Source organism: Phaethon aethereus, assembly GCF_964289735.1.
Source record: "Phaethon aethereus genome assembly, chromosome: 23".
Classification (NCBI taxonomy): Eukaryota; Metazoa; Chordata; class Aves; order Phaethontiformes; family Phaethontidae; genus Phaethon; species Phaethon aethereus.
In genome coordinates this window covers 5,134,485-5,159,600 of record NC_138599.1, presented here as the reverse complement: position 1 = coordinate 5,159,600, position 25,116 = coordinate 5,134,485, and the positions used below count along the sequence as shown (strand labels likewise).

At 55.1% G+C, this 25,116-nt stretch overlaps 1 protein-coding gene across 2 annotated transcripts in view; it reads left to right on the top strand.

Moving 5' to 3' along the window:
* LOC309412954 (protein CEPU-1) overlaps positions 1–25,116 on the top strand; it is a gene marked incomplete at both ends in the record, with an annotated part of 344,318 nt that overhangs the window by 304,876 nt on the left and 14,326 nt on the right. For both annotated transcript variants that reach the window (XM_082010010.1, XM_082010009.1), the window contains one exon: positions 11,093–11,218. In XM_082010010.1, the coding sequence (XP_081866136.1) occupies positions 11,093–11,218 (126 nt within the window). The remainder of the gene's footprint in view (positions 1–11,092; positions 11,219–25,116) is intronic.

The window sequence follows — 25,116 nt, the reverse complement described above, 5'->3', positions numbered from 1 at the left end:
TTTTTTTCGCTCCTTCGCAGGGCTACGTAATTGATGGCCTCACCAAGCTTTCCAGGCTGAACATTAAACCCTTCCTGCCTTGGCTCCGACCGGAGTTCATTACTTTCTGAAAAGCTTTGTTGTCTGTTTGTGCCCAGATGATTGTTGTTGTGGAGGGGAGGATATTGTCAGCGAAGAGAGAGGAGGAGGGGCTGGATTTGGCCAGGACTGCTTTGTAATCAAATCCCACTTTCTTTCTTCTTAGCAAATTTTCGAGTGGAAAAGGCCTCTTTTAGCAAAATTGAAACACCGGCACCCCCCCGAAGGCAGGAGTGCAAAACCCGAGCCCCTAATTAACGTGCAGCAAAAGGTTGCCTCGCTCCTGGGGGTGGTGGGAAAACGCTGCTTTGCGGATCGCCGGCGAGAGCGATGCCCGGCCCCGGGCGGGCGGGAGCGGGGGGCCTACGCCGATCGCCGCGGGCTTAATACCCGGGGCTCTTGGTGAAGCTGTCAGGGTCGTCCCTCCCAAACTTCTGCGTCCCGGGAGCTATCCCGGGAAGGGCGAGCCCCACGCGGTGCTAGCCGAGTCCCGCCGGCACCATGATTTCCTTATTTTGGTGCTGGGCTTCACTGGGCGGCTGGGTTTTTGCATGATGCGAGTTGCTTTCGGCATCTTTTGTCCTTTTCTGGCAAGACGAAGCAGAAACGCTTTCCCTGGTTTGCCCTACGCCGATGCTTCTTCTGGCTCCCTGTCTACCTCCGTGGTTTTTCGGCACTTAAAACACAGCAAAGCCGAGGTGATTACAAGGATTGGAGATGCAGTGACACTTCCCTGCCAACAAGTAATTGATTTATTAAAGACATTACAATACATTCATGGTTGAGCGTAAGAGTTTCCTTTGAACTTGCTCGAAAATCCAAAGGGATTGTGCCTGTTGGCAAGTACCGCTGGCAAAATAAATCTGCGCTCCCCCATCGGCCCCCCAACCCCGCACCACCACAATTTCATTTCCCTTTGACTGGCGCGAGTAAATATCACAGCTCGACAGCTCCAGTCCAGTGACCGGTGTGATCCAATTTAATAGCATTTAAAAATTCAAAGTGATTGTTAGCCAAATGGAAATGTAAGATTTCATACCCAGCCTGCCTTGGGGAGGAAAGGAAGAATGAGGGAGGGTGCGGGGGATGTAGACAAATGGACTAGATAAAAAATAATGGAAAGTAACTTAATTAAAGAGGCTCGAGCCAAGTTAAAAACAGTAATGATTTTGAATCGGAGAACCACAGGTTTTAAAAATGAAAGGGAAAGAGGAAAGAAAGGAAACTGTGGATAAAGAGCCTCCAAAATTATTAAATGGGAGGAGAAGGAGGCATAGGAAGGGGTAAAAATAGTCCTTCCGTGAAAAGCAGGAGCGCATGGGGAATAGATGGTGCCGTTGATGAGGCTGGGCATTAGAAAGACAAATAGGGAAATTAAGGGATGCTCTGGGGGGAGATAACTCCCTGCGGCTTTTCTGGCATCCTCGGAGACGCGAGGGTGGCCGAGAAGAAGGCTCGAGGGCTTCATTTAGGAGAAACGGAAAATGTAGGAGCAGTCCTAATGGAAAAGGAGAAGAGCCCCCGCGTACTCCGGGCACGCCGATATCCCTGCCTTGCGGTAGCATCACTTCCTCCTTTTCCTTTCCTTTTAACTCTGTTAAACGTAGCCTATTTGGGTTGAAATTTGGTAATGAAATTTTAATTGCCCCTCTGTGTACGCAGATATCCTGCTGTGCTCTCGACAGCCTGATGACTAATTTTTAACCGCAGCGCTCTCGTGTCGTGCGGCCCGTTGGAAATGCCTGGCCTGGCAGCCATCCCGATGCCTTTTCCATGGCTTCGCAGACACAGGTGCTGACGGAGCGTCGATCCGAACGGGCCTTTGGGCCTCATTTCTCCATCTTTAAAGTGGGGATAATAAACGCTCCCTTATCTCACCGGGGTGTTTCGACGACAGGGTTGTGAATGCCCGCGCCGCTGGCAGACCCCGCGAAAGCGGAGGCAATGACGTGCACAGGTACTGAGAGAAGCCGGGCACTGCAGGAAAGCGTTGTCCTTGGGAAGCATGAGCTGGGGAGGTGAATTAAGGCAGCAGAGACCAACCCTACCTCTACCCTTGCTGAACTTTGAGAGCTAAACCTTGCAGTGCTAAGACTGCTCTTTGAGGACATTTTAAGGTGCTGTCCTGCTTGTTTCTGGCAGTCTTGGCCAAGCCTTGGGTTGATCCCCTGGGTTTGGGGCAGTTGGCGTATTGGGTCAAGGTGGATGCTAACAAGGGCCCTTGAGCAGGGTGCAGGACCAGAAGTATTTCACGGAAGGTTTGGGGGGCTCTTGGAGCACAGGGAGGAGAGCCTGCAAGAGCAAAGAAATGACTAAGGGAAGGGGAGGAGTGGACCAGGTCAGCTTTGGGAAGGTAGACCTGCCTCTGCCGGAGCGATGGATGGGTTTGCAAGTCTCATGCGAAGAGACACGTTCCCATGTGGACAGGAGGAGCGGCAGCATCTGGAGGCATAAGTCACCTCAACTGCGGTTCGTTTTGAACTGCTGGGCCTCGCCGACCTCCCGCGTTATAAGCAGATGAACAAAGGGTCTGGTCATAAGTAGCAAACTCCAAACCACCTAATCAGAGAATAACAGGCTGTGCTCCCTGCCTGATCCGTTAATTTTTCACCAGAGCCAAAGGCAATCGTGGGAAGAAGCCCAAGCAGAAGTAAAGGCTCTGGCTGGAGCGTGAGGAAACACGTGCAAGGGCCGGGGCTCGGTGTGCGGAGGGCGCGGGAAGGACGGGAGGAAAGGGGCTGCTTGGGGACAGGCGGTGACAGCAACGGCACCTGTGGTGTTAGGGATTGTTTGGATCCAACCCTGCTCCCTGCACCAACGAGGGCAACTCTCTGCACATCCACCTCTTGCTTCCCATCGCATCCCTTCCCTAAGCTTGGGCATCCCCTTGGGCGCCGGCGCGGTGCCTAAAGGTAGTTTGCTAAGCGGTGGTGTCTGGGAGGGCTGAGGATGCAGCCTGTACCCATCTGCTGTCTGCTTTTTCATCGAGAGCCCCACGGGGCAAAGGCTGTATTTTTGTGTCTCGTTGGACCAGCACCTAGTTGCAGTGGGGTCTGAGGGTGTCAAAGATGTTCTAGGGGAGCTTGGGAGGGGAGGATGGGTGTAAATAGTTGGATAAATAGAGGCAAAAGGGACACAGATAGACCCAGAAGATGCAAATAGACTTCACTTGCAACTCAATCAAAGCTTAGAGCTTTCGCTCAGTGCCACGTCAACGCCACGGATCTCGATGGTTTTTGCAGTAAAACCGTCGGGCGGCCGGCATCCGTCGCGGCGTTTCGGGAAGCGCCGCTCATCCTCCTGTAAGGGCGGGCGAGCCGCCGCGCGTTCCCTGGGCACGGGCTGCAGGGCTCCTCGAATTAGATTAGTGTCAGTGTGGAAAGTGTAATCATAAACACTTACTTTGTGCTCGAGTCGGGGGAGAAGGAGCGCGAGTGCCAGAGCGCGGAGATAAGAACGAATATGCAAGAGCGTAGTGTGTTTTTAATGGAAGGGAGATTTATTTCTCTCCGTGTCTTTTTAAGCCTCTAGATAGATCATAAAAAACCCAACCCAACCCACACACAACCTGTCTGCCTGAAATAGCCGAAATGTAATTTAAAAAGCATCATTTTAACTAATACTTCACTTCAGAGACACCTGCCCTGTATTCATTGGAGACGCGGGCTGCATTAGAGGATCTGATTTATCTTTGGAAAGGATCGCTGAGCTCCTTTGTTCCTGCAGGTCCCTTTTGACGAGCCAAGTGGCGCAGGGCCGGTTCGGCGTGTTTGACCCTCCGCGTGACGCTCCCTCCTCGTGGACAGGGAGCGGGGGGGAGCGTGGGGAGAGCCCCCCCCCCCACCCTCCAGGAGCCGGGCTGGGAGCAGGACCTGGGTCACGGATGCAGGGCATGGCCCCTTGCCCTCTGGCTGGTTTTGGGAAAGGAGCTGAGGTTTCCTGCTGCTTTCGGCAGGACAGTGTGTGCTGATGGACCGGATGAGGAGTATCATGTAAACTTGCTGCTCGGTGGTACAGGAGATTCCAGGTTGACTGGGAAATGCTGTTTGCAGGCGCATCCGCTCGGGATGCACGCCCTAAACCAGATCTGTGCCTCTCGGCTCACGTGAGCCCTGGGACGCAGGACTGTCCCTATGCAGAAATATCCCCACCTACAGTTCCTGTGACCGTAGGCTCTGGGTATCTTCTCATCTCCTGTGCCGCTGTCTTTTTAATAAGCCTGTGAGAAAGAGAAATACTTGTCGCTGCACTGATAAAGAGAGGTGAGAGCCAAAGAGGCCGAGTGTTTTGCCCAGGACTGCCCTGGCAGAGCAGGGAGCGGTGCAGGCATCAAGCCACCCTTCTCTGCAGCTCACTGACCGGCAGCAAGGAGGCTTTTCTAACGTGAAAAAGAAAAAAAAAAAGCAAATTCCACAAATTACGGTTTTCTCCAGGGATGTGACCCGGTGGAAGAGAGGATCCGATGCCGGCCTGCATCCCTCAGGAGATGGCAGTGCAGGGGCTGGTCCCAGAAAGCCCCGAGATCCCGGGCAGCTTGCTTCTGCTGGGGGACAGCTATCGAGGATGAGGGAGTGTGGGGACGAGCGGGAGGAAAGACGGGGAGAGGAGAACTGTTGTCAAATCCCTAGCTCACCCTTTCTGATCTGAAGTTCACTTGTAATATTTTTCTCGACTCGGGTTGCTAATGCGTTTTGTTCTCCAGAGTGCGCGTGGCCCGACTTCCCGCGCAGCCTTTAATTAGTTTCTGGATGATGACATCTCCACTGAGAATCATCTCGTCATGTCCCTCCGATCTCGGGAGGAGATAAAGGAATCTAATAAAGACTTTCAGCATTTCTAGGCGATGGGTTTGACAAGCTTTGTATTAACAAGAAGTCGTGTTCAAACTTTCTTGGGCGCCTCCGGCACGCTGCGGCTCGTCCCCACGTGGGGACTGTTCCCAGGGGGTCTGATGGAGCTTCCACCGGCGCCCGGTGGGACAAGAGGGGCAGAGTCGGGGACCCCGCGTCCCCGAGCAGGGTGAGACGGCGTCGCTGTCAGTTTGATGGTCACCGTTGTGATCACGTTGGTCAGGTAGTTGTGAGAGAGGCTGTCGTGCCTTGAGGAGAGGTGTCGATAATGCTGGAGAGATGATGCAGGAGCCTTAAGGTTTCGAGAGCCTTCAATTTTCTGCTTTTTATGAGGCGTTGCTTGGCTTGCGGAGGGGAATCCCAGGGGGCTCGGGGTGCAAAAACTGGAAACGAGATCCTTGCTCCGTGCGGCACACGTGGAGCTGAAAATGAGATCTGTCTAGACAGGGAGCTGAACTTGTCGAACAGTCCTTGTTTGTCTGCATTTCTTCATGGTTAGCAATGCAAAAACTTTATTCCTCGATCATTATGGGGTTCTTTGGGTTTTTGGGTGTTGTGGGTTTTTTGTTTGGGGTTTTTTTTTATTTTTTAAAGAGGAGTATGAAGTAGTTTATGCAGGAGATCAGCTTTATTAGACTCCTTTTGGAGAAGGCAATGAAGTCCAGAGCAGTGCCACGACGTCCTCCCAAACCTGAGTGATGGATTCTGCCTGCTCTGTAAAGCTCCTTATTAATCGTTATGCTGAGCAAACTGTTGCTTGATTCCCTGAAGGTGAGGGGCTTGGTGTCAGGTGTTTTTTTCCTTTTTGTGGTGGGAAAAAAAGGTGTGGATCCCTTCAGAGCCCTGAAAGCAGGGGACCACATCTATCCAGGCAGCACCCCAGCTCCTCAGGGCAGCGGCAGTCTGCATCCAGCTTGGTGACCTGGACCCGTCCGAAAGTCAGAAAAAAGTCCTTGTGCTGGAGACCCGACTCTCCTTTCACGTTCATTCTGGCGTATCCCTTGTTGGCTGCGGTAGGAGTATCGCTGATTTATGCTGTCGTAAGTGGAATCAGATTGGGCTCCCTTTTGGCACTTAGCTATAAAGTTTGTCTGCAGAAACCCTGCTGCTTATGCAGTGAATTATACCTGTGTTCACAAATACTTTACTAATGAATGATTGGAAACGTCTTGTTTCCCCCCTCCTCCTCTGACTTATGATGCCGCCGTGCCGTATAACCTGCTGCAGAGACGGGCGTAAAAAATTTTGTGTCCTCCAAGCTCGGGAGAGCTTTGCTGCAACAGGAGCCGTTATCTACTTGGGAAATCATTTAGACACATCCCGGTGCCGTATGACACATCTCATTACGCCTCGCTTTAAAATGAGCAATTGCCATTAGTTATTTATTAATTGCTTATTAAGGTTGTTACGTATGTCCTCTTCATTTCCAGGCTGCTTTCTTCACGTCTTTGGCTGCCGCCAGCTTTGCGCAGAGGGGGCTGGTCCCTCGGCAAAGCCGAGCCGAACCCGGCGCGGAGGGCGGATAATCACACAAACCCGGGGCAGAGGCAGCCCCGGGGGCAGGATCGGCTCCTCTAATTGTAAGGTTTTGTATACGGGCCTGCGTGACTGAGCGATGTAGCTGGAAGCAGGCTCTCAGGCTGTGTTTGCCCTTCCTCGCACCCCGTGGACTTCTTCACCGCGGCTCCTGAGCTGTGTTGATGCGATGGAAGGATGCTTTTCTCTTAATTATGGTTGTGTTAGAGTGGCACAAACTGATTTAAAAGCCCATTATAATACACCTGTAACTGAAGGCACGGTCTCGCAATTTGCTCTCTGCCTTCCTTAAAAAGCAGAAAGGTTTTGAACGCGAAAGAGGGAGGAAGCACAGTGGAGGTGCCTGGCACCGTGGCAGCCGGAGAGCCGTGCCTTCTCCCGACCCGGCGGCTGCTGCTGGAGGAGAGGAAACTGCCCTGGTTACAACCTGGAGGAGCCGGATGGGGAGCACGATGTCGGGGTCCCCGCCGGCTTCGGTGGACCCCGCCGGTTTCGGTGGACCCCGCCGCTGCTGGCACCGGAGGGCTCGGTCTGACTCGTAGCATGGCCGCGAGCAGGGCTGCGGCGCCCGGGGCTCCCCCTCGCCCACCCAGAGGCAGGACCCACGGCAGCAGCGCTCCGCAAGACGCGGGGACGTCTGTGGGCGGTGGCGGGAAGAGGCTGTTATTAAAAGCAGGAGCAGCGGCAGCCTGACGTTCGGGAAGCTGCCGGCGCACGTCGCAGAGCGCCGGCAGAACGCCCGTCTGAACCTCCCTCTTTTTCTTTCTTCGCGACGCTTTTATAGTTGTTCTTTGTTGTTGCGTTTGATCTGGAGCAGATGTTGCTCGTGCTGGAAGACGGAGGTTTGCATGTTTTATGGGGGGGGAAGCGAGGCGCTGCCGGGCTTACCGGGAGAGCCCGCTGGTCGCGGGCTGCTGCTGGGAGCTGCGCGCCCTGCGCCGCGCGAGGAGGGATTTGCAGGTCTGGAAAGGTCACAGGCGTGTTTCTGCGCTGCTTGGCTCCCAAAACTGGGTAGAGAGGAGGCGGTTAAGGCAAAAAACGCAGTTACTCCTTGCAGACACCCAACTTGGTGAGGCTCATCTGCGGTCTCCTTCCCTGTCTCTGGTGGAGAGGATGCTCCAGATCCGCGCTCCCGTAATACTCAGGGCCCTCTTTGCCTCTCGCCTGATGTGTGGCTGAAATCTGGGGGGCCCGGGGAGCCCAGGGGTGCATCGGGAGACAGCGGCAGGGACACGGTGTCGGGGAGAAGGAAGCGCAGGCAAGCAGTATGGTCATTGCACGCGAGGGAGACGGATGGGGAAGCGGCGATGAGGGAGCTGGCAGGGCCAAGGGGTCCGTGCATGGGATGCCTGAGCTTTTGCGCCCGTGTTGGCTCCGGGACGGCTGTTTGGAGGTGAAAGCGTAGCGGGGATATAGTCACTGCCAGCGGCAGGAGGGTGTCTGTGTGCCTGGGAATATATCTGTGTAGGCAAGTGCATATGCTTGGATCCGTAAAGACATATATCACCTGACTGAACACCCTCGAACGTGTTACGCGCCATATGGTTTGGTTAAATATTTAAGCAGGCTGCTTTCTGTCTTGGGGACTCCGTGCGTGCACGCGGGAGCCGAGTCTGGGCAAACTGGGGGCATGCCCTGGGCACCTGCAGTGGTTGGGAGCAGCCCAGAGACCTTCCCCATCATCATGGCAAGGATAGGGGAAAAAAAGAAGTCAGATCAATAAAACACCAGCCCACCTCTGGGGAAATCTGTGCTGTGTCACTGGAGCAGCTCGGCCAACACTGCCATGTTTAATCACTTCTGAGCGAGAGAGATGCTGAACACAAAAGGACTGCCCGCAAGGAGAGGGTTCCCGCCTGGGAAGCCTGCATTTATTTAGCTTTATTTATTTATTCATTCCCATAGGGGCACAGCTCCATCTGCGTCCCGCGCTCAGCATAAGAAATTTCTCCTCTGCCCCATTGCCGCAGCAATGCCAGCTGATGGAGAACGTACGTTAATGCAGAGGGAACGGGAGCACTGGTGACCATTAAATAATATTAAACGTATACTTGCAATCACTTATTTATTAAGGTTTCCATCCCTTGTGTGGTAAAAGCCTTACAACATACCTGTTCAGTCTCCAGAAAGGCATTTTAAATGGTTCGTGTGGTTAATTATTCAAACGTTTAATTAGCATACAATAACCGTCGTGTTAAATCCTACCACTGCACATTTAATTTAAGGGTTAGCTAATGACTTCACTGACGTTGTCGCTCTGGTTTACTTCCCAGCCATTCCTGCCTCATCTCATCCCAGGTGGGCTGCAGTAAATTACCTCTCCCCGAGCTCACCGGGGCAGGGTGAGCTTTTTCCCCGTCAGACGAGGGGCTCGAGCTGCTTTTGCCCTTTTCAGAGAGTTGCAAAGTCTCCCGTTGGCCGGCCAAGCAGCAACGCAATCGCTTCTCCTCCCCTGCCTGCTCTGAGCAAAATTAAAACCTCCTGCTGTATTGCTGAGGAGGAGGATGTAGCGCTCGCGTTTTGGGAAATCCGAGTTTAATTTGTTTTAATTATATTTTAGAACCTGGTCAGTTGATTACAGATTTTTGTCTCTCGCATGGGCGGGTGCAAATCCACGTGTGCGGTACCAGCGTCACAGTGCAAAGTCTGACTTGATTTTTTTCTTTTTTTTTTTTTTAAGTCTCGGTGAGCTCTGCAAAACAAGCTAAACTGGGTTGATGGCATTCGGTAGTGAAAAACATCAGAAAGGTTCCTGTGTGATTTAGCGAGCATCACACTGAAGATGATAGATAATGCTCTAGTTTTGTCGGGACTTGCAGCTGGAAGCTATTGCTTCTTCCCGGACGATGGCGGGCAATTTGCCGTGCCTCCGTTTGTCTCTTTCCACCTCTCTGAAATGGCAACGGTAACACCTCCTTGGCCTATTTTTGTTCTCCAGACTGTAAGCTCGGTCTTTTTAAAGCACACATGGGTTTCCCGGCTAGCGGTCCCAGCCTCGCCAGCGACGCGGCGGGGCAATCGTAGCACCGTCGTAATTAATTGCATCTCCTCAATGGACTACCTGGGTGTTGGCAGAGCATCTCCCAGCTCCGGGCGAGCGGGTGGTCACAGGAGGCATGTGCTGTCCCCTTACGCTGGGCTTAATGACACTGATGCATATTAATACTTCTTTTGGTGTCGTCTTCACGCCCTCCGCTGTCCTGCCCCAGAGCCCCCGCTGTTCTGGGAGCGTCTGATCCGTAGTTGTCCTCCGGTGCATGATTAGCAGATTAGCCATTGTGCCCAGAGCAGCAAAAAAATGAACTCCCAGAAGCCCTTCAAAACAGAGAATAATTCATTACCCACCTTGATTTCCACTTAAAATGTACTTTAACTACACTTCCAACTACAAACCCTAAATCACCCTCATGTTCACAAAAAATCCATCATTTTTTATTTTATTGCACGGCACTGGCATGACATAATCCCTTCCAGAGCGTCTTGGAGTGCTTTACGGATCAATAAATTACTTACCTGCACAGCAGAGGCAATGCGTGCAAGGCCATTGCAGTCATTCCGGCTCGGCGCAGCCCCGGGAAGGTGCAGGAGGTGGGAAGAGGCAGGGAAGGGGCGCTCGGGAGTGGGCTCCAAGTCAGGAATCGGGGTGTAGCGACGGTCTGGGCTGCAGCTTCAAGCGGCTGGATGAATGGGAGGGTGGAAGGAGCGGGATGCTTTGCAGGTGATTTGTGACTCTCCTGCAGAGCGCCGCAGCAGGGTGCCAGTCCGCTGCTCGGCTCCGGAGAATGGCCTGAAAAAAAATAAACCGAGGAAGGTGATGGTCTTTATTACGTTCTGCAGGTGCAGGCTGATAACAGCAGCCGATTGTTTTTCTCGTACAGCCCCACCGTAGAGCCTGCGAAACCCCAGCCCAGCGTCGCGTCCGCAGCGGGGCCCGAGCGCTCCCCGCGTGCTCCTCGTCCCTTCCCCTTCGCAGCCCCCCTCCCCACCGCCCCCCATCCTGTATGTCTGTCCTTTCTTTGGGTCTGGGCCCCTCGTATCTGACCTGCTCCGGAGCAGTGCCAATGCAGCGGGGTGGCTTTCATCCCGATGGAATTCCCTTTCTTTTGCACGGTGGTAGACCTTAGAGGCTCCTTGGTAGACTTGTCGTCTTCATGCCCAGTTCCTCTTGGTGCTCTTCTGGTTGCAAGAGCAGAAAGAGCCACAAGCCATGTGCGTGCTTTGGGTGCTCTTGTGGCGCCAGGAGCGGCTGCTGCCTTTGGAGGAGTTTGAAGGGAGCGGATGGTGTTTTCTCGGTAGGATGAAGCTCTGCTGGAAAGGGTTTGTCATGGCTGGGAGGACAGGATGAGTATTAGAAGTGGGGTGGGGTAGAAGTGCCGTCTCGCACATCACAGAGCTGTCTGGAGCCTCCCTATAATGACTGAATCTCCTCTGGCTTCAATTTCTTCCAACTTCAACCCTGTCTTCTCTGCCCCTCCTTTCCCCTGTCAAGTCAGATGAGACTGATGGGCTACTGCATAGCTTGTCGAGGTGGAGGGAGGAAGGAGATTCAGCCTCCTTCACACACATTTGGAGATTTGAGTTGGAGCAGAACCGCTTACATTTTCATTTCCCTCTTTGTGTCATTGCAGTGTCTCCGAAAATCACCGAGATCTCTTCTGACATCTCCATCAACGAGGGTGGCAACGTCAGCCTCACCTGCATAGCCACAGGCAGGCCAGATCCAACAATCACCTGGAGACACATCTCGCCCAAAGGTAAGAGCTGAACGGTACCCGAAATATTCCAGGGAGGGCACGGCGCCATTTGCGAGCGGCCGGGGAGGTGTCGTCGGCTGGTTCACTTTGCAGCTGCAAAAAACCAAGGTGATGTGCACCGAAAAGACGGGACTTAATGCAGGAGTTGGCGACTCTGGTGGAGAAACATCCAGACCAGTGGTCTGGGAGAGGAGCTTATGGTTTTGCTCGTGTGGAGGACTGGTAGTAGGTACCAGGTTGGGGTTAGGTGCTTAGGGATTGACTGTGCTTGTCCAGCCCTATTTTGAAAAGTTTTCTGGGAATTCTCACACGTTGCTTCAAAGAAAGACTGTAAATAGTGCAAATGAGCAGGAAAACACATGGAGCATTAATTGATGGCCTTGTTAATTAGTAAGCAAAACCTGAGCAGAACTGCGTGGGTGTGACTGCGGGGAAGCAAACTCCCATACGCACCCGTTCGGGAGCGTATCAGTTCAAAACCATTTCCCAGCTGCTTTTTGGCCTTTGCTTTGCGTTTTGCTGCCCTGGTATTCCCAGGTGGCTGCGAGGTTCTCACCGGCGAGCTTGGGGTGAGATCTGAGGGCTTTGGGTGGGACGAGCCATCTGGCCAAGGGGCAGGGCTGGCTCTGATCCTCTGATGGCATCTAAGCGCTTGTGTTCCACCTCAGTCATTTTTCCCTTGAGGTTTTACCAACGTGGGCTGTTGTCCCGGAAAACCTCCTCAAGTTCTCCTCGGGGATGCCCCAGCTGGGTTGTCCAGCAGCCGAAGGAGACACCGCGGCAGTGATGGATGGTGCCGCGTCTGCTCTCTCTGTTCAGTAGCCTGACGATGGCTGCGGTGTCTCGGTGCAGCTCCATTGATTTTTTGCTATTTGTCTGCGCTGTAGCAAACTGCTGGGCCAGATCCATCACTCTCATAGCCCAGGCAGAGAGCGAGCTGAGTCGGCGGCGTCTCAGCCCCTTCCCTTGACAGGAGCCGCTGTAAAAACCATTCCCCCCCAGTGCACGTGTTGGCTTATCCGCCTTAGGTGGTCGTGCCTCCGAGACGGTGCCTTCGGTCGGGGTCTGTGCGTGGATGAATGATGAAATGCAGGGCGCAGACCCGTGTGCTCCTCTCCGGCCTCGAGCATCTATCCATGGCATCGAAGCTGCTGTCACTGTATCTGCCACCATCAGGCGGCTTTTATGGTTGAGGCAGTCCGTGTGCTCCCACCTTTTTTCCTTTCTCCTCTTCCCCTTGTCTACCCTGACAACATATTTTTGTCTCGCTCAACCTCCTCACCGCCCGTTTTCCACATGCATCTTGTTTTCCCCGCAGCCCTGCTCTCCTTCCCACGTCCCCTCCTCTGCTCCCCCAGGACCCTCCTCTCCCACTCCCGTGCCCCTCGCACGCCGTCCATCCTCTCCTAACCAGGCTCCTGGCTTACGATGCCTCTGCCTTTCGCGAGGGCTATTTTCTGTGTTTGCTGCCATCCAGCAGGTTTCTTTCCCCAGGGAATCTTTACCTGCGCTTGAACCAGATGTTTCCATTTTACTTAGGACTTAGCTGCTATGGAAACTGAGGATGCACCAGGAGAGGAAGAGTGAGCTAATCAGAAATTACCTGTGGCGCTGTGTAATTTGCAGCAGCAGCTCTTACCTGATTTTGGCCATGATTAGGCATTCTGCTTTCAAAACTCAAAGGGAACAAATGATCACAGAGATTTACTTGAGTCTGGCTTCCTGCTGATGGTGGGTGCTGAGCCCAGAGGTGGCCCGAGACAACTCCGGTGGCTGCCCGTCTCCACAGGCAGCTCCTCTGTTTCTCTCTCCGGGTCTGTCGAGCCACCAAGAGGGACCTCTACTTCTCCATTTTGCATTCAGAGCACATAGGAGAAACGAGGATTGGAAGGGTGGAGAGGGAAATAAGAGCCAGAGCAGGTGCACAGAGGTGCGATAGCAGATGCTGAGACAGGAACCCTTTCCCTGGTCGGATATACTCTAATTTGGAGAGGCAGGAGCGAGCGGGGACCCAAAGCTAGCTGCCAGCCCCTCTCTCGGTTGTAGGTCTGCCTCGCCGCTCATCCCCGGAGAAGTCTCGAGTGAGCCGTCTCCTGTTCCTTCTCGCCGTCTTTCTCCGTCTGGCTTGGAGTTGTGGAGAAAAGGAACCAGGGAGAATTGGTTAAGAGAAAGCCGGTGCATAATTTAAGGGTTTACATAGCGGACGAGTAGGCGGCTCTCACCGACGTCGCTGGGGAGAGGCTTTGATAGCGCTGTCTGTGCCAGGCATGGGCAGACCGGTAGCTGAAGGAGCCGGTCCCCATGCTTACGCCGGCGAGTGCTCCTCTGTGCAAAGGCACTTCACGGGCTTTATTATTTTCTTGGCAGCTGTAAGCCTGCTGTGCAGCTCTTGGTGGGAAATGGAGCAAATAAGAGTGCTTGCTCACCAGGGGAGCGTGCGGTCGGGTCCTTCAGAGGATTTACACCGAGAGCAGCCTGGCTCCCCGGTGACTGGTCTCACTCGAGACCCTTTTCCAGCCACTCCCAGCTCCCTTGACCGCTCGGCTGTTGGCTCTCGCGTGCGTTGCTCTGGCCCGGTGCAGTACGCGTTCAGCAGCTTGGTCTGGTAAGCTCTGCTGAGTTTTTGTGTCTGCGCTTGTAGCCACGCCATGGAAGCCGTTAAGGCTGTTTTTGAGGCTCTGTTTGGTTTGGGGGCTGAAGGAGTTCCCCGCAGCCGGGAGGAGGAGAGCATTTTCACTGTATAACTCAAGAGCTGAGTGAAGCTGAGCAGGGGAGTTTTCTGCTAGTGAATCGCACGAGTGCTGGCCCTCTCGGTGCCTCCCTCACCGCTCAGAGCCTTGCTGTGGTGGCTGGCCCTACCCGTGCCCATCCTCATCCTCCTGCCGTGAGCAAAAGCAGGATGCTGGCTCTGGAGAAGGGTTTTGTGAACCCGTGGCCAGTCCAACCCAGACGTGTTACAAGCCTGTCTTCCGTCCCTCTGCCTCACCCCTCTCTGTCCTCTTATATTTCTTCTTGCAGTAACTCTGTACTAACCCACGGCAGCTCCTGTTAATGCAGCTGAACAGGTTGAGGTGGAAGAAGAAGGGGAGCTGCTGTCGCGACAGCTTCTTCTGCCTCGGCACTGGGGCTCTGGGCCGGGGTGCTCCAGCTGACGGCACGACTGCCGCCGGGGCTGCCTGGCACCGGGGCTTCGAAACGCGGCTCACCGAGACCGTACCGGGAAGCCAAGCTCTGGCGTGCGATGGGGCGGCTCCACGCCTCCTCGGCACCCCTGCGGTGCCAAGACCGTTAGGACGGCAGTCGAGAGGCATCCTCAGAAGAGGGAGAAGAGGCAGGGAAGGATGTAGGTAAGCGTGGTCAGGATGTAACAGGCAGCAGCATCTTTCCAGAGAAGATGCAGGTTGTGCGGGCGACTTTGGACACTGGGGTCTGAAAGGCAGTGTTGTGTGTGCCCACGCACATTCGTGTTTGCACCCGTAGTTGCCGAGCATCTGTTTTGAAGGCTTCGGATGTGTTACGGTCACCAGCGTCGCGGTGCCGATGCCATCTGTAAACTGCGGGGAGACCTTCTAGTTACTAGTCTGGTTTTGGTCACTCAGGTGTTTCCATAGTTATTGGCCTCTTTATTTATTTTTTGAGGTAACTCTGATGTTGTCATGGCAGTTGCCGTGTTGTCGGACTGGTTTTCATCTCTCAGCAGACGAAGGCTGGAGTTTCTTGGCTAGGAAAAAGCGCGGCATCCCGAGCTGCCAGCCACAGAGCGACAGCGAAGCGCGCGGAGCTGCTTGCTAGCGGAGTGAGCGGCACCGTGTTGAGCTAACCGGGGGATATTTATCCGTGCTGCAGACGCGAGACTCATCATGCCTCCCGTTGAGCTCGGGAAACGTGCCGAGGAATTGCAGTGAGGGCTCTCCCAGGAGGGATGAGGCAGCCTCTCTCCAGGAGCAGCAGGCATGGCTTAGCAGTAATGATAACGAGGGCTCTGTGGTCAGACGGCAAGCGTGGTTATCCTGCCGGGATGGGACCGGGGACATGAGGAAAGGGTGTAAAAATTAGGTGTGTGCACTCAGATACCTTCGTTGGCACATCTGCCTGGCCGGCGCCGGTCTGCCGTGCGCGACGTCCTGAGCCAGAGGCTGCGTCCAAGTCGTCATCCTTAATGACCCTTGATGGACTTTTCTGCCATGGTTTTGTCTAATCGCTTTTTGATTATTGCTGGGGTATGATGGATTCTCGTGTAAGGCTTAAGACAGCGGCTGCCAGGGTAGGAAAACATTACGATTTGGCTTGATGGTGTATTTACCCGTAAGAGGTCTGATCGAGAGGTCTTTATAGCGGGAATCCCTCATTAATCTCAGGATTAGGCTGGGCGCTGAAAGCTAGATCCCGTGCGGAGCCAGAGTCCTGAGCTGAGTCCGAGCTGTGATTTGTGGGGTAGGTGCTGCCTGGGTGCTTCGCAAGGCAGAGGCACAAGACAGGGGAGATGCTCGGAGGGTCCCGACGTTGCCGTGGCCCGGATACCCTCGGCAATCGGTCCGTTTAACCTCCATGGCCCTCCGCGTCCTCCCTGGAAGAGGTACAGTAGCAGTCCCTTGTCTCGCAGGAGCGATGGGAGGATAAATACATTCAAGACATGAGGCGCTCAGACGCAGTAGTAATCACAGCTCGTTTATGCACTTAAGATAGATGAGACATGGTGGCCTAATGTGGCAGAGGTCTCATGAGATCATCTGTCTATACATCAGCAGCAAACCAGCGAAGGGACTCTGGGAGAAGTCCGGTGTATTTGGATATATTGATTCTCTCTGGCTCTCGGCGGGGCTTAAAACAAGAGGACAAGCAACTGCAAAAAAAATCCAGCTTGAAGAGTTGCTTGTCCCTGGGAAGGGGACACGTTCTCCCCTCTCGGAGGTTTGTCCATTAAGCACATCGCTTGCCATCCTTCATCTTTCCAGGATCCTTTCTGGGCGGGAGACGGAGGTTATCTGTAGGTCAGACATCAGATCTGGAGCCCAGCCGGGAGGCACCGAGAGAAAGGGGATCCACTTGGGTGGGAAAATCTCCGCCTGCTTCTGTGCTGCTTTGTCCCCCGCAGTGATCAGCTCAGCGTCCTGCAACATTGCTCCCTTTAACCCTGCCTCAAGTCACCTCGTTAACTTTAGACCAGAGAGTCATGCTCTCTGCTGGTCCTTTTAACAGGGAAATCTCTCTTGGAATGAGCAGATGGTTTGTGTAAGGCTGCTTCTGCGTTCAGCCTGGGTCTTGTGTTTTTGCACTGTCTCTCGTCGCCTGTTGAGGGTTCGGGTGGTTTTGGAGGAGGCCAAGCACCTGCCTCACCTCTCTTCTCCGTGTTTAGGCAGCAGGGAGGGCTCGTCTGCATTGACTTGGGCTGAGCGCATACCAAAGAGCCAACCAAAGCTTGTAGTGCCTTGCAGCAGTGGGGGTTTGTTCCCCTCCTGAGGAAGAAGGACTGGGGGAGATGTTGGGCGAGCCAGCACAAGTGGTGTCTCGGAGGAGGGATGCCAGTCCTCCTGCTGTGGCTGTATGACGGAGCACGGAGCCGGCGTTGGGTTGGCCGCTGTGCCATACGTGATGTCCCACCTCGCCTCGTTGCATGCGTCCCCCCGGTCTCGTGACGGCCAAGTGTCTCACTGAGGCTTGTCCGACTCATTCGGTGGCCGAGCACCTTGTCCTCCTTCCAGGAGCCCGTTGCAGGCCTGGGCTCCAGCTAAATTAACTGAAGCATTTCAACCAGCTCCAATCCTGTCGGCAGCTCAACCGTCCCCTTGTTTACTGTTGAAATAATTACTGCTTTGCCATAATATTAGCTCTGAGCCGTGACTCCATTACCATTATCGCCGGAATATTACCCATTTATTATCTCCCAGCAATCCTGGAAGATGAACACTAGGCTTCAGAGACCAATTGTTTTACAACAGACAGGATCTTGGTGTGCATTGTTTAATGAGGTAAACTACATTATAGCCGGCATTAATTTGGCTGCGGTGCACTCCACTAAATCATTGTTAACCTGTAAATCTGCCACCGGTTTTGATGCGCGCTTAATCGGCGCGCGCCGGACAGATCGGCCGGGAAAAGGGTCACTGTTGGCCTGGCTCCGTTTGCACTGCGTGGGGTGCGAATAAATAGGTTGCAGTGCTCTTGGAGAAGGAGCACGTTGAGATGGACACTGGTCTCGTGCGCAGTCGTGGTGAAGGAGAAGCTGGGAGCTGGCATTGCGAAGCACGTGGACATGTGCTGAGACCAGCAACGGCATCCTGCCAGGAGCAGGGTGAATATTTAGCCACTTGAGTGACAGCAGCTTCCCCATCGGCTCCCATGGGAGCAGGGTCTGGCCCAGGAGGAGCCGGGATCCGGCAGCATGGGCTCCAGGCTTTGCTTTCCTCAAGGCGTGACTTAAACACGGTCAGCATGCCGTGTGCTAAGCGCTTGGTTGTGGGTAGCTGCTTTTAGCCTTTCCCTTCCACTGATGTGCCCGGGTTCCTCCTGTTTCTTCAAAGTACTTGTACGTGTACATATATAAAAGTAATATTTTTGATTCCCCGCGTGGTGGAAATGAACTCTCCGAGCTGATTTGTTTGCATATTTGGCACAGCCGCCTTCAAAATACGCATCTTGGTACAAAAATAACAAGACCCCCACCAGCTACAAATGAGGCAATGTCTTTTCCTTAAGGAGGAAGAAAAAACAAGCACCCTCTCTGCTTCAGCATATGCCCTAAACGCAGCTTTGCAGCGTCACGCCTTCCCTCCGCGCCAGAGGCAGAGCCCACGCGACTCCGCGTCTCAGCCCGGGGAAGCGGGTGGGCCAGTCGCTCTCGTGGATGCACCCCCGTGTTTTACCCTTCGGCTCGTCCCACCGGTCGCTGGCTACCTGTCCCGCAAGGGTGAGACCCGCTGTGGTGCTGCAAAAGGCCCCGGTCGGTGCTGCCGCAGTGCCCGGCGCGAGGGAGCTGGAGCCGGGTACAAAGAATATTGGAGATTTATTTTGCAGCCCTGCACGCGTGAAGCAGAGATGGGCACCAGGTTAGGGCAGCGGGGAGGTTTCTCGTGGCCCGGGATAACAGCCTCGCCACCCCCTGCCCGAGCATCCCGCACTCCGGCTTCCTGCGGAGACGGCGATTTTTGCACTGGCTAACCATGGGAAGAAGGGGAAGGGGGTACGTTAGTTATTTTTTTTGGCGTGGTGGGACGAGGCGGACAAAACCCAACGCGCCGCCGGTGTCGGCTTGCCAGATTTTCTGCCTCTTCTTTAGCAGCTCCCTCCTTCCTCGGTAAGCGTGGGGCTTTGTGTCGGCAGCTCGCTCCCTGCCCGGGACTCGCCTTTTATTCGGCTGGCATGGGGAAGAGCAAGGGATGGGAGTGTCTCAGATTCAAGAGATCTCCACACAAATTAAAACCTTTTATCAGCCCCTAATAGCTGTGCAAACTAATTATATTTGGGCCAAACTTTGCCAGCGACTCCCCCGAGGTATTATTATAAAAATCTGAGCTGTGGAAACGCGTCCCCATTCTGTCAACACCGGGTCGCTTCAGCTATAGAAAACTCGGCTCCGGCTCGTTTTAGCTCCCGTGATGTGCTTTGCATAAGCTGCCGCAGTTGTTTTCGGGGAGGAGAGAGCCCAGCTGGGCTGCCTCACATGTGGCCCGGCTCTGCTGAGCCAAGGGCAGGGCGGGCATGGCGGAATAGCACCGAAATATTTCTTTGCCTGAGCCCTGCTAGCCCGGCTCGATCCGCCGCCGCTCTCCCGCAGCCGTTGGCACGGCCTCGGGGCTGCGGGTGTGCAAGCGGGGTGCCTCCATCCCCAGAGGGACGGGACGCCGTCATGTTGTTAGAGCCGATCTTTGCCTGAGTTCTTGCTCCTCCTCTTCCCAGCGCGGCGTTCCGCTCCCTCCCTTCCCGTGCAGTATCTCACCGAGCTTGCACGGGACAGGGCACCGAGGCCAAAGACATCCCCCGCGTTCGCCTGCCCGCACCGGTGGAGGCAACGCGAAGAAGTGCTTTGAGCCAAACTCCCGCCCTGGTGATGTTTAGACTGGATATTAGGAAAAATTTCTTTACGGAGAGAGTGGTCAAGCGTTGGCACAGGCTGCCCGGGGAGGTGGTGGAGTCACCGTCACTGCGAGTGTTCAAAAAACGTGTGGACGTGGCACTTCGGGACGTGGTTTAGTGGGCACGGGGGTGTTGGGTTGACGGTTGGACTTGATGACCTTAGGGGCCTTTTCCAACCGTAATGATTGTGTGATCCTGTGACTCTGTGGTTGGTTGTCCCGGTGGGAAGGGGGTTTTCGTCCCCGCTCCGCTCCCCGCCACCGTTCCCCTGCCGTCCTTGTGCGCTTCCTCGGCGCAGATTGCCGGCTAATGGGGTGGAGCTAGCGAGAGTGCTCTCTATTAATGGAGCAGAATATAAACAGAATAAAGCCTTCATTTCCCGGGCTGTGATTTCATTATTAATATACTTTACAGTTCACAGGTTGTTCATTTGCTTCCATGTTTTCTCAGCTGGTGTAATCTGCGGCGCAGAGTGAGAAGAGTCATAAAATTTCCATTTCCAGTTGAATGTGCGTCCAATTCGCCGTGAAATGTTTCTCTCTGTCGTGAATATTAAGTGCCCGAGGAGTCGGTAGCCACAGGATTAGGCAGGGCAGGTTGCCAGCCCCTCTCGGTGTCCCGGGGGCTGCCGAGAAGGAAAGGCGGCAAGGCGAGGTTGAGGGACCGAGGGAAGGGCCACGTGGCGGAGAGGGGAAGGGAGAGGAGAGAAAGAAACTTTGCAAAACGTGCTGGAGGGAAAGGGAGAGAAGCTGGAGAGTGGCAAAGAGACCGGCTGCAAGGGGAGATGTGGTGGGCGAAGGATGCTCTGACGGAGCAGGTTTGCAATCCACCTACTCAACTCCCCGTCCCACGACCTTGGCGTTGCACCAGCGTCTGCTCCAGTCGGTGCATCAGCTGTTGGGGCTTGGCCAGCGCCGCGGGCTTGGGGGCTGTGCCCTTCCCTTAGCCTGAACGTGGGTGGAAAGAGTTTTCTTGTCCCTGGCGAGGCTGAGAAATGCTGCCGCACGGAAAGGTGCTCGTGAGCCGGGGCTGCGCGGCTGCCCCGCGCCGAGCCGGAGAGCAGCGGCGCGTAGCCCCGGAGCGGCAGGCGCGGAAAAAGGGCTTGTCGCGTGATATTGCGTGGGGGGCAAACCGCACGCATCGCGTTCTGCTCGTGGTTACGCGGCCAGCGGGAGAAGTGGGGAGCTTTGCTGTGCGTTCAGTGCGTTCTTTTATGGTTTGTAGCGAGCTGAACGGTTGCTCTGGGGCAGGGCAGCAGGAGTTTGGGTAGCCGGGGCGTGCGGTCCGGCCACGAGGCTGGGCAGGCAGCGGGCAGGCAGCGGGCAGGCAGCCTGCGCCGGGGCCGGTGGTGCCACGGAGGGTGCCCACAGCTGCAGCGGGCACATCTGGCGGCACAGCTGGCCAGCTGAGGGATGTGCTCCCCAGTCACCCCTCCCCTGCCCACCGCCCCGTCCTTGCGATAGCCGTGCGTGATGCAGCGTCGCTGCCGGGGGAAGGGGACAAAGAGCCAAATCCCGGCGGTGTGCCCGGGCCGTGGGGATAACTCAGGTGCCGCCCGGGGCCAGAGGCACCGTTTCCGTCCGACTCTTTGCTGAAATGACTTCTGCCACAGCATTCCTCACTGCAGGGGAAAAAAATGCCTCTTCCTTTCCCGTCTTCTCTCGGTCAAGTCAAGATAATAATAGTCTTTTTCTGATCCCCTGAACTTTCCCATCTGCTTGGTAAAACAATGGCAATTCTTTTTCCTGCCGGTCTCTCTCTCTGTCTTCCTCTCTTTTATTTTTATCCTCCTACAGTATAATTTAAAGCCAGAGCAATGCCATAGCCCATGGGTTTTTCCCCTTCCTGTGATACACTGCTGTTATTTAAATGGCTTTTCCCTGGCAGAGCAATGCCTCTCGCTGCCCTCCCAGCACCCGTAACGGGGCTGGTACCTTCATGGGAGGCCTGGAGAGGGGACGATGGGCTCAAGCGATGGGACTCAGCCCATTCTCTGCTCCCTCTGTTCCCAGTCCCTCCCAGTGCCTAGAGACCAGCATCACCCATCCCTGCGATGCCTGACACAGCCCCCCCGCTCCCCATCTCCCCTCACCAGCCCCCTGAGCCCCCCGGCCGTGCCGAGCCCATCCGTCTCGCCGCTTGTGCGTTTCCCCGGCTTCTCTCAATAAGCCGCAATATTGCGAATGATCCTCCAGAAATGGAGACATCAGTGCCATAAAACACGAGGGACAGAGCAAGGCCACTGGGCTGGAAAATAGCGTGTCTGAAAAAATAAAGACGGGCTAAGATGATGGAGAAGAGACAGGGAGATTCACCCTGCCATGATTCGGATGGCTCCGGGGGGGTGAAGAGGGGTCGAGGGGTCCCAGGGGAAGAGGAGGGAAGGAAAATATGCCCCGGCTGCAGAAAGCCGCGTCTGGGCTTGCCGGGAGCTGCGTGCCGGGATATGCAGTGAGAAGGGAAAGTTTCCCAGATCCCCGTGACTTCTTGCCAGCGCTGGGGATGGGTTTAACCAGCACTTGATGCTTATTTTTTCACTGTAATGCCATTATGCCACTTGCTTCCCATCCTAGGGATATTTTCTTAATGTGGCTGAAATACAGCTTACCTGAGGTTACAGCCATTTAACGCTCTGGATTGCAATTGCTTCTTAAGAGCTTGTCCTACGGAGAAAACCTTTGGGTTTAAATTTGCAGCCAGAGGGGCCCTACAGCCCTGGCTGCCAGCAGCTGGTTTTAGACAAATCTGGGGAAAAGCAGGGCGCGACGAGTTGGGCGGAGGACGGGGATGCTCTCGCCGGCAGAGCAAAGCCGGCTGCACACAGGGGCGCGTGGCTGGGAGGGGATGCGGTGGATCTCGCCACCAGTATCCCAGCGGGATGTTTTTTTGGAGGTGCTTTGCAAAAGTCCTGCAGGAGCATCTCATTTCTTGGTGTTATCTCTCCTCGCCAAGCCTTCTGCATCGCCGCTTCTCCTAGAGACAGCGAGAAAGCTGCCAGGAATGGGATGGGCTCCAGGAAAGCCGAGTTGCAACAGGATTTAATCGAGGAGCAGCGCTCCCGTAAACAGGATGCATGTGTTTGTCTGGGCGATTTTCTTCGGCAGCATCTGTCACTCTCCAACATCTTGGTATCGTTGCAGCAAATTATTTAAACACTACCCACTGTACCCCATCTGTCAGGCAGCCCCTCCGCGCGTACGGGGCCCTACCTTGCCGCCTCTCCGAAGGAACTCACCGGCAAAGGCTGAGAGCCAAACAACAGGACAAATTAAATCAAAAGCACAGCTTCGGCACCCAGGGGGAAAATGCACATCAGCTTTGACTTATTGCATGGCGCACGCTTACAAGAGAGGAGCAGCGGCTTTTGTCACTGCAAGGGGCCATGAAAAATGAATTAGGGCCGCTGCTGGGAGAGGGCACGCAGGAGAATCTTTCATTCTGGCGACGCTGTCCTCTCTCACCTTGCAAGTGGCAACAGGGAAGAAATCGCGGGGAAGAAGAAAGTAAGGGAAGAAAGGAGAGAGGGCTTCTTGCTGGGGTTTGGCCCTGGGCTGCGGGAGAGAGCATGGGAAGAAGGGTGGCTGGGGTGCCCCGAGAGCAGCGTCGGTGCTCGAGCGCGGGAGCACGGAGCTGCCGGGAGATGCTGCCTCATCGGTAACTCTCTGGAGAGGGCTTGGCTCTGTGGAAGCCTCGATACTTGGTTTTCACGTGCCTTTTGCATGCGCTCCTGCGAGAAGGCAGGATGGGAAGCGGCTTGGTGCCGGTCGCAGCCTCTACTGAACCTTTCCTCTAGGAGCATCCGTCCCTCCCGGTGCCACCACGAAGGCCACCACCTCGCCCTCCGAGCGGGTGGACCCCGAGGGCTGAGGAGGATGGTGGCCGGCGCTGTGCTTGCGAATAATACATGAGTATCGTTAAGAAAAGCAGCCCGCTAATGAGCCCTACACCCATCTTTGCTATGGATCCGACACCACTTAGGTGCTTTGTGAACTGCAGCCGTTGCTCATTTACTCTAACAGGGCGACACGTGCCATCCGGACCTTTTCCTGCGGTTCGGCATCCTCACCGGCACCCCGGGAGGAGGCAGGGGCTGGGAGAGGCTGACGATGGTCGCTGCCGGTTTGCCGAGCCCTGAGCTGCCTCCGAGCTAGTCCGTTTCTCCCTCGCGCCGAAATAAAAGGGCTCATTCTTTATTCAACTTGTTTGCTCCTGAGTTAGAGCCTCATTCAAGGGTGGTTGGTCCCCGAGTTGTTTTGTTTAGTTTCTTTAAATATTCATTTCCATAATCCTTTTATTTCCCAAGGAACTACTTCTTGCAAACAAAGGGTTTAATGCTCCTCTTTTATTCCCGGTAACAAATAAGTTGTCTGAGGCGGGCAAATATCCCGGCAGCAGCGAGCCGTGCGTGTGCAGCGGCCGCTTGACGGCGACGAGCCGCGTTTAAGGACGACTCGCGCCGCGCAGGGGATGGGGCAGAGGCGTCCCCGAGGGATCACGGGTACCGCAGCAGCACCTCCCCGCAGATGCTCGCCCAGAGAGGAAGGGCAGCGAGCCTGGCCGGCGCCGGGAAGCCCCCGTGCAGCCCGGGATTCCGGTCTTTTGCGTGGCGGCGTCTCTGACATGCCTTTTTGAGATGGAAGATTTGAGAGCCGAAGGCTGGGAAGCACAATAGAAGATAGACTGCTTGTACCTCATTGTCTGGAGAATAGATGGGCTGCGGGCTCCCGGAGAATAGGAGCTGCCACTCAGGCGGCTTTAATAGAACAGGCGGCAGATAGATTTCAATAAAAGAAATGAGTATAAATATTGTTAGCAGAGAAGAGAGGAAAAGTGAAAAAGATCTTGTTTGACGAGTCACAGTGGGAAACTTTCAAGGACTTTTAAGCTAAAAACTCTTCACAATGGTGCTATAATGGGCGGCTCGACTGGCTGGGCTGCGTGGCACCGGCGAGGCGAGCGGGCTGCGCAGGCACCCCCGGCACGCCGTGGCGTGGCTTTGCGTGGGAGGTCCGGCCCTGGCTGCAGGGCATGGCGGCGAGGCGGCCGCGCCGAGGGAGCCCGCTCTCGTTTCGGCTCCCCGGGCCTCGCCTTGGCTGGCTGTGGTGTACAGGCTGCGAATGCAGGCTGAACGAGGAGGTGCAGGCAATGTGGTGGCATCTGGAGGGTCTCTGCCAGTTGCGTGTCCCAGTGACTATTGAGATGTGTTGCACGCACCCACTTAATAAATATATGAGTTGTCGTAGGATATGTGAGCCCCAAGCGTGGTCCTGGGGACGACTGTAGATGCACTGAGCAAACACAGCCGCAAAGGTGGGTCTTGTCTCAGATCTAGCCCCAAGTAGCGCACGAAGGCGAAGAAAACTTCTTCCTTGGCAGCAAGAGTGGAGCTTTGGCAGCACCGTGGTGGCTCCCGGTTGGCGGTTGCGTTCGGCGGGCACCCGTGGAAATCCCCGTGCTCACAGGCAGCCAGAGATGGGGCTTTTCAGAAACGTTCACCTCTGCTCATGTCGGCCCAAAATCACGCCCGGGAGGCTCCTCTGTCGTATCTCAAGGAGAAACACGAGGCACCATCGGCTCCTCATTATGCCCAAAATCGTTGCAAGGAGAAGAGAAGCCGTGGTGCTGCGCGAGGAGAGGCTCCCACAGCCCAGGGGAGGAGGGGACACCGATACCAGTGCAGAGGAAGGACTTTATGGACCCATTGCTCAGCTTGCACCTGCCCGGGGTGCGTCAGGAGCCCTCGGCACAGCGGTTTGGCCCTGGCCACCCGTCTCCCTCGCAGCTCCTACGACCACACGCGAGGGCGCGGAGCAAAAATTAGCTGT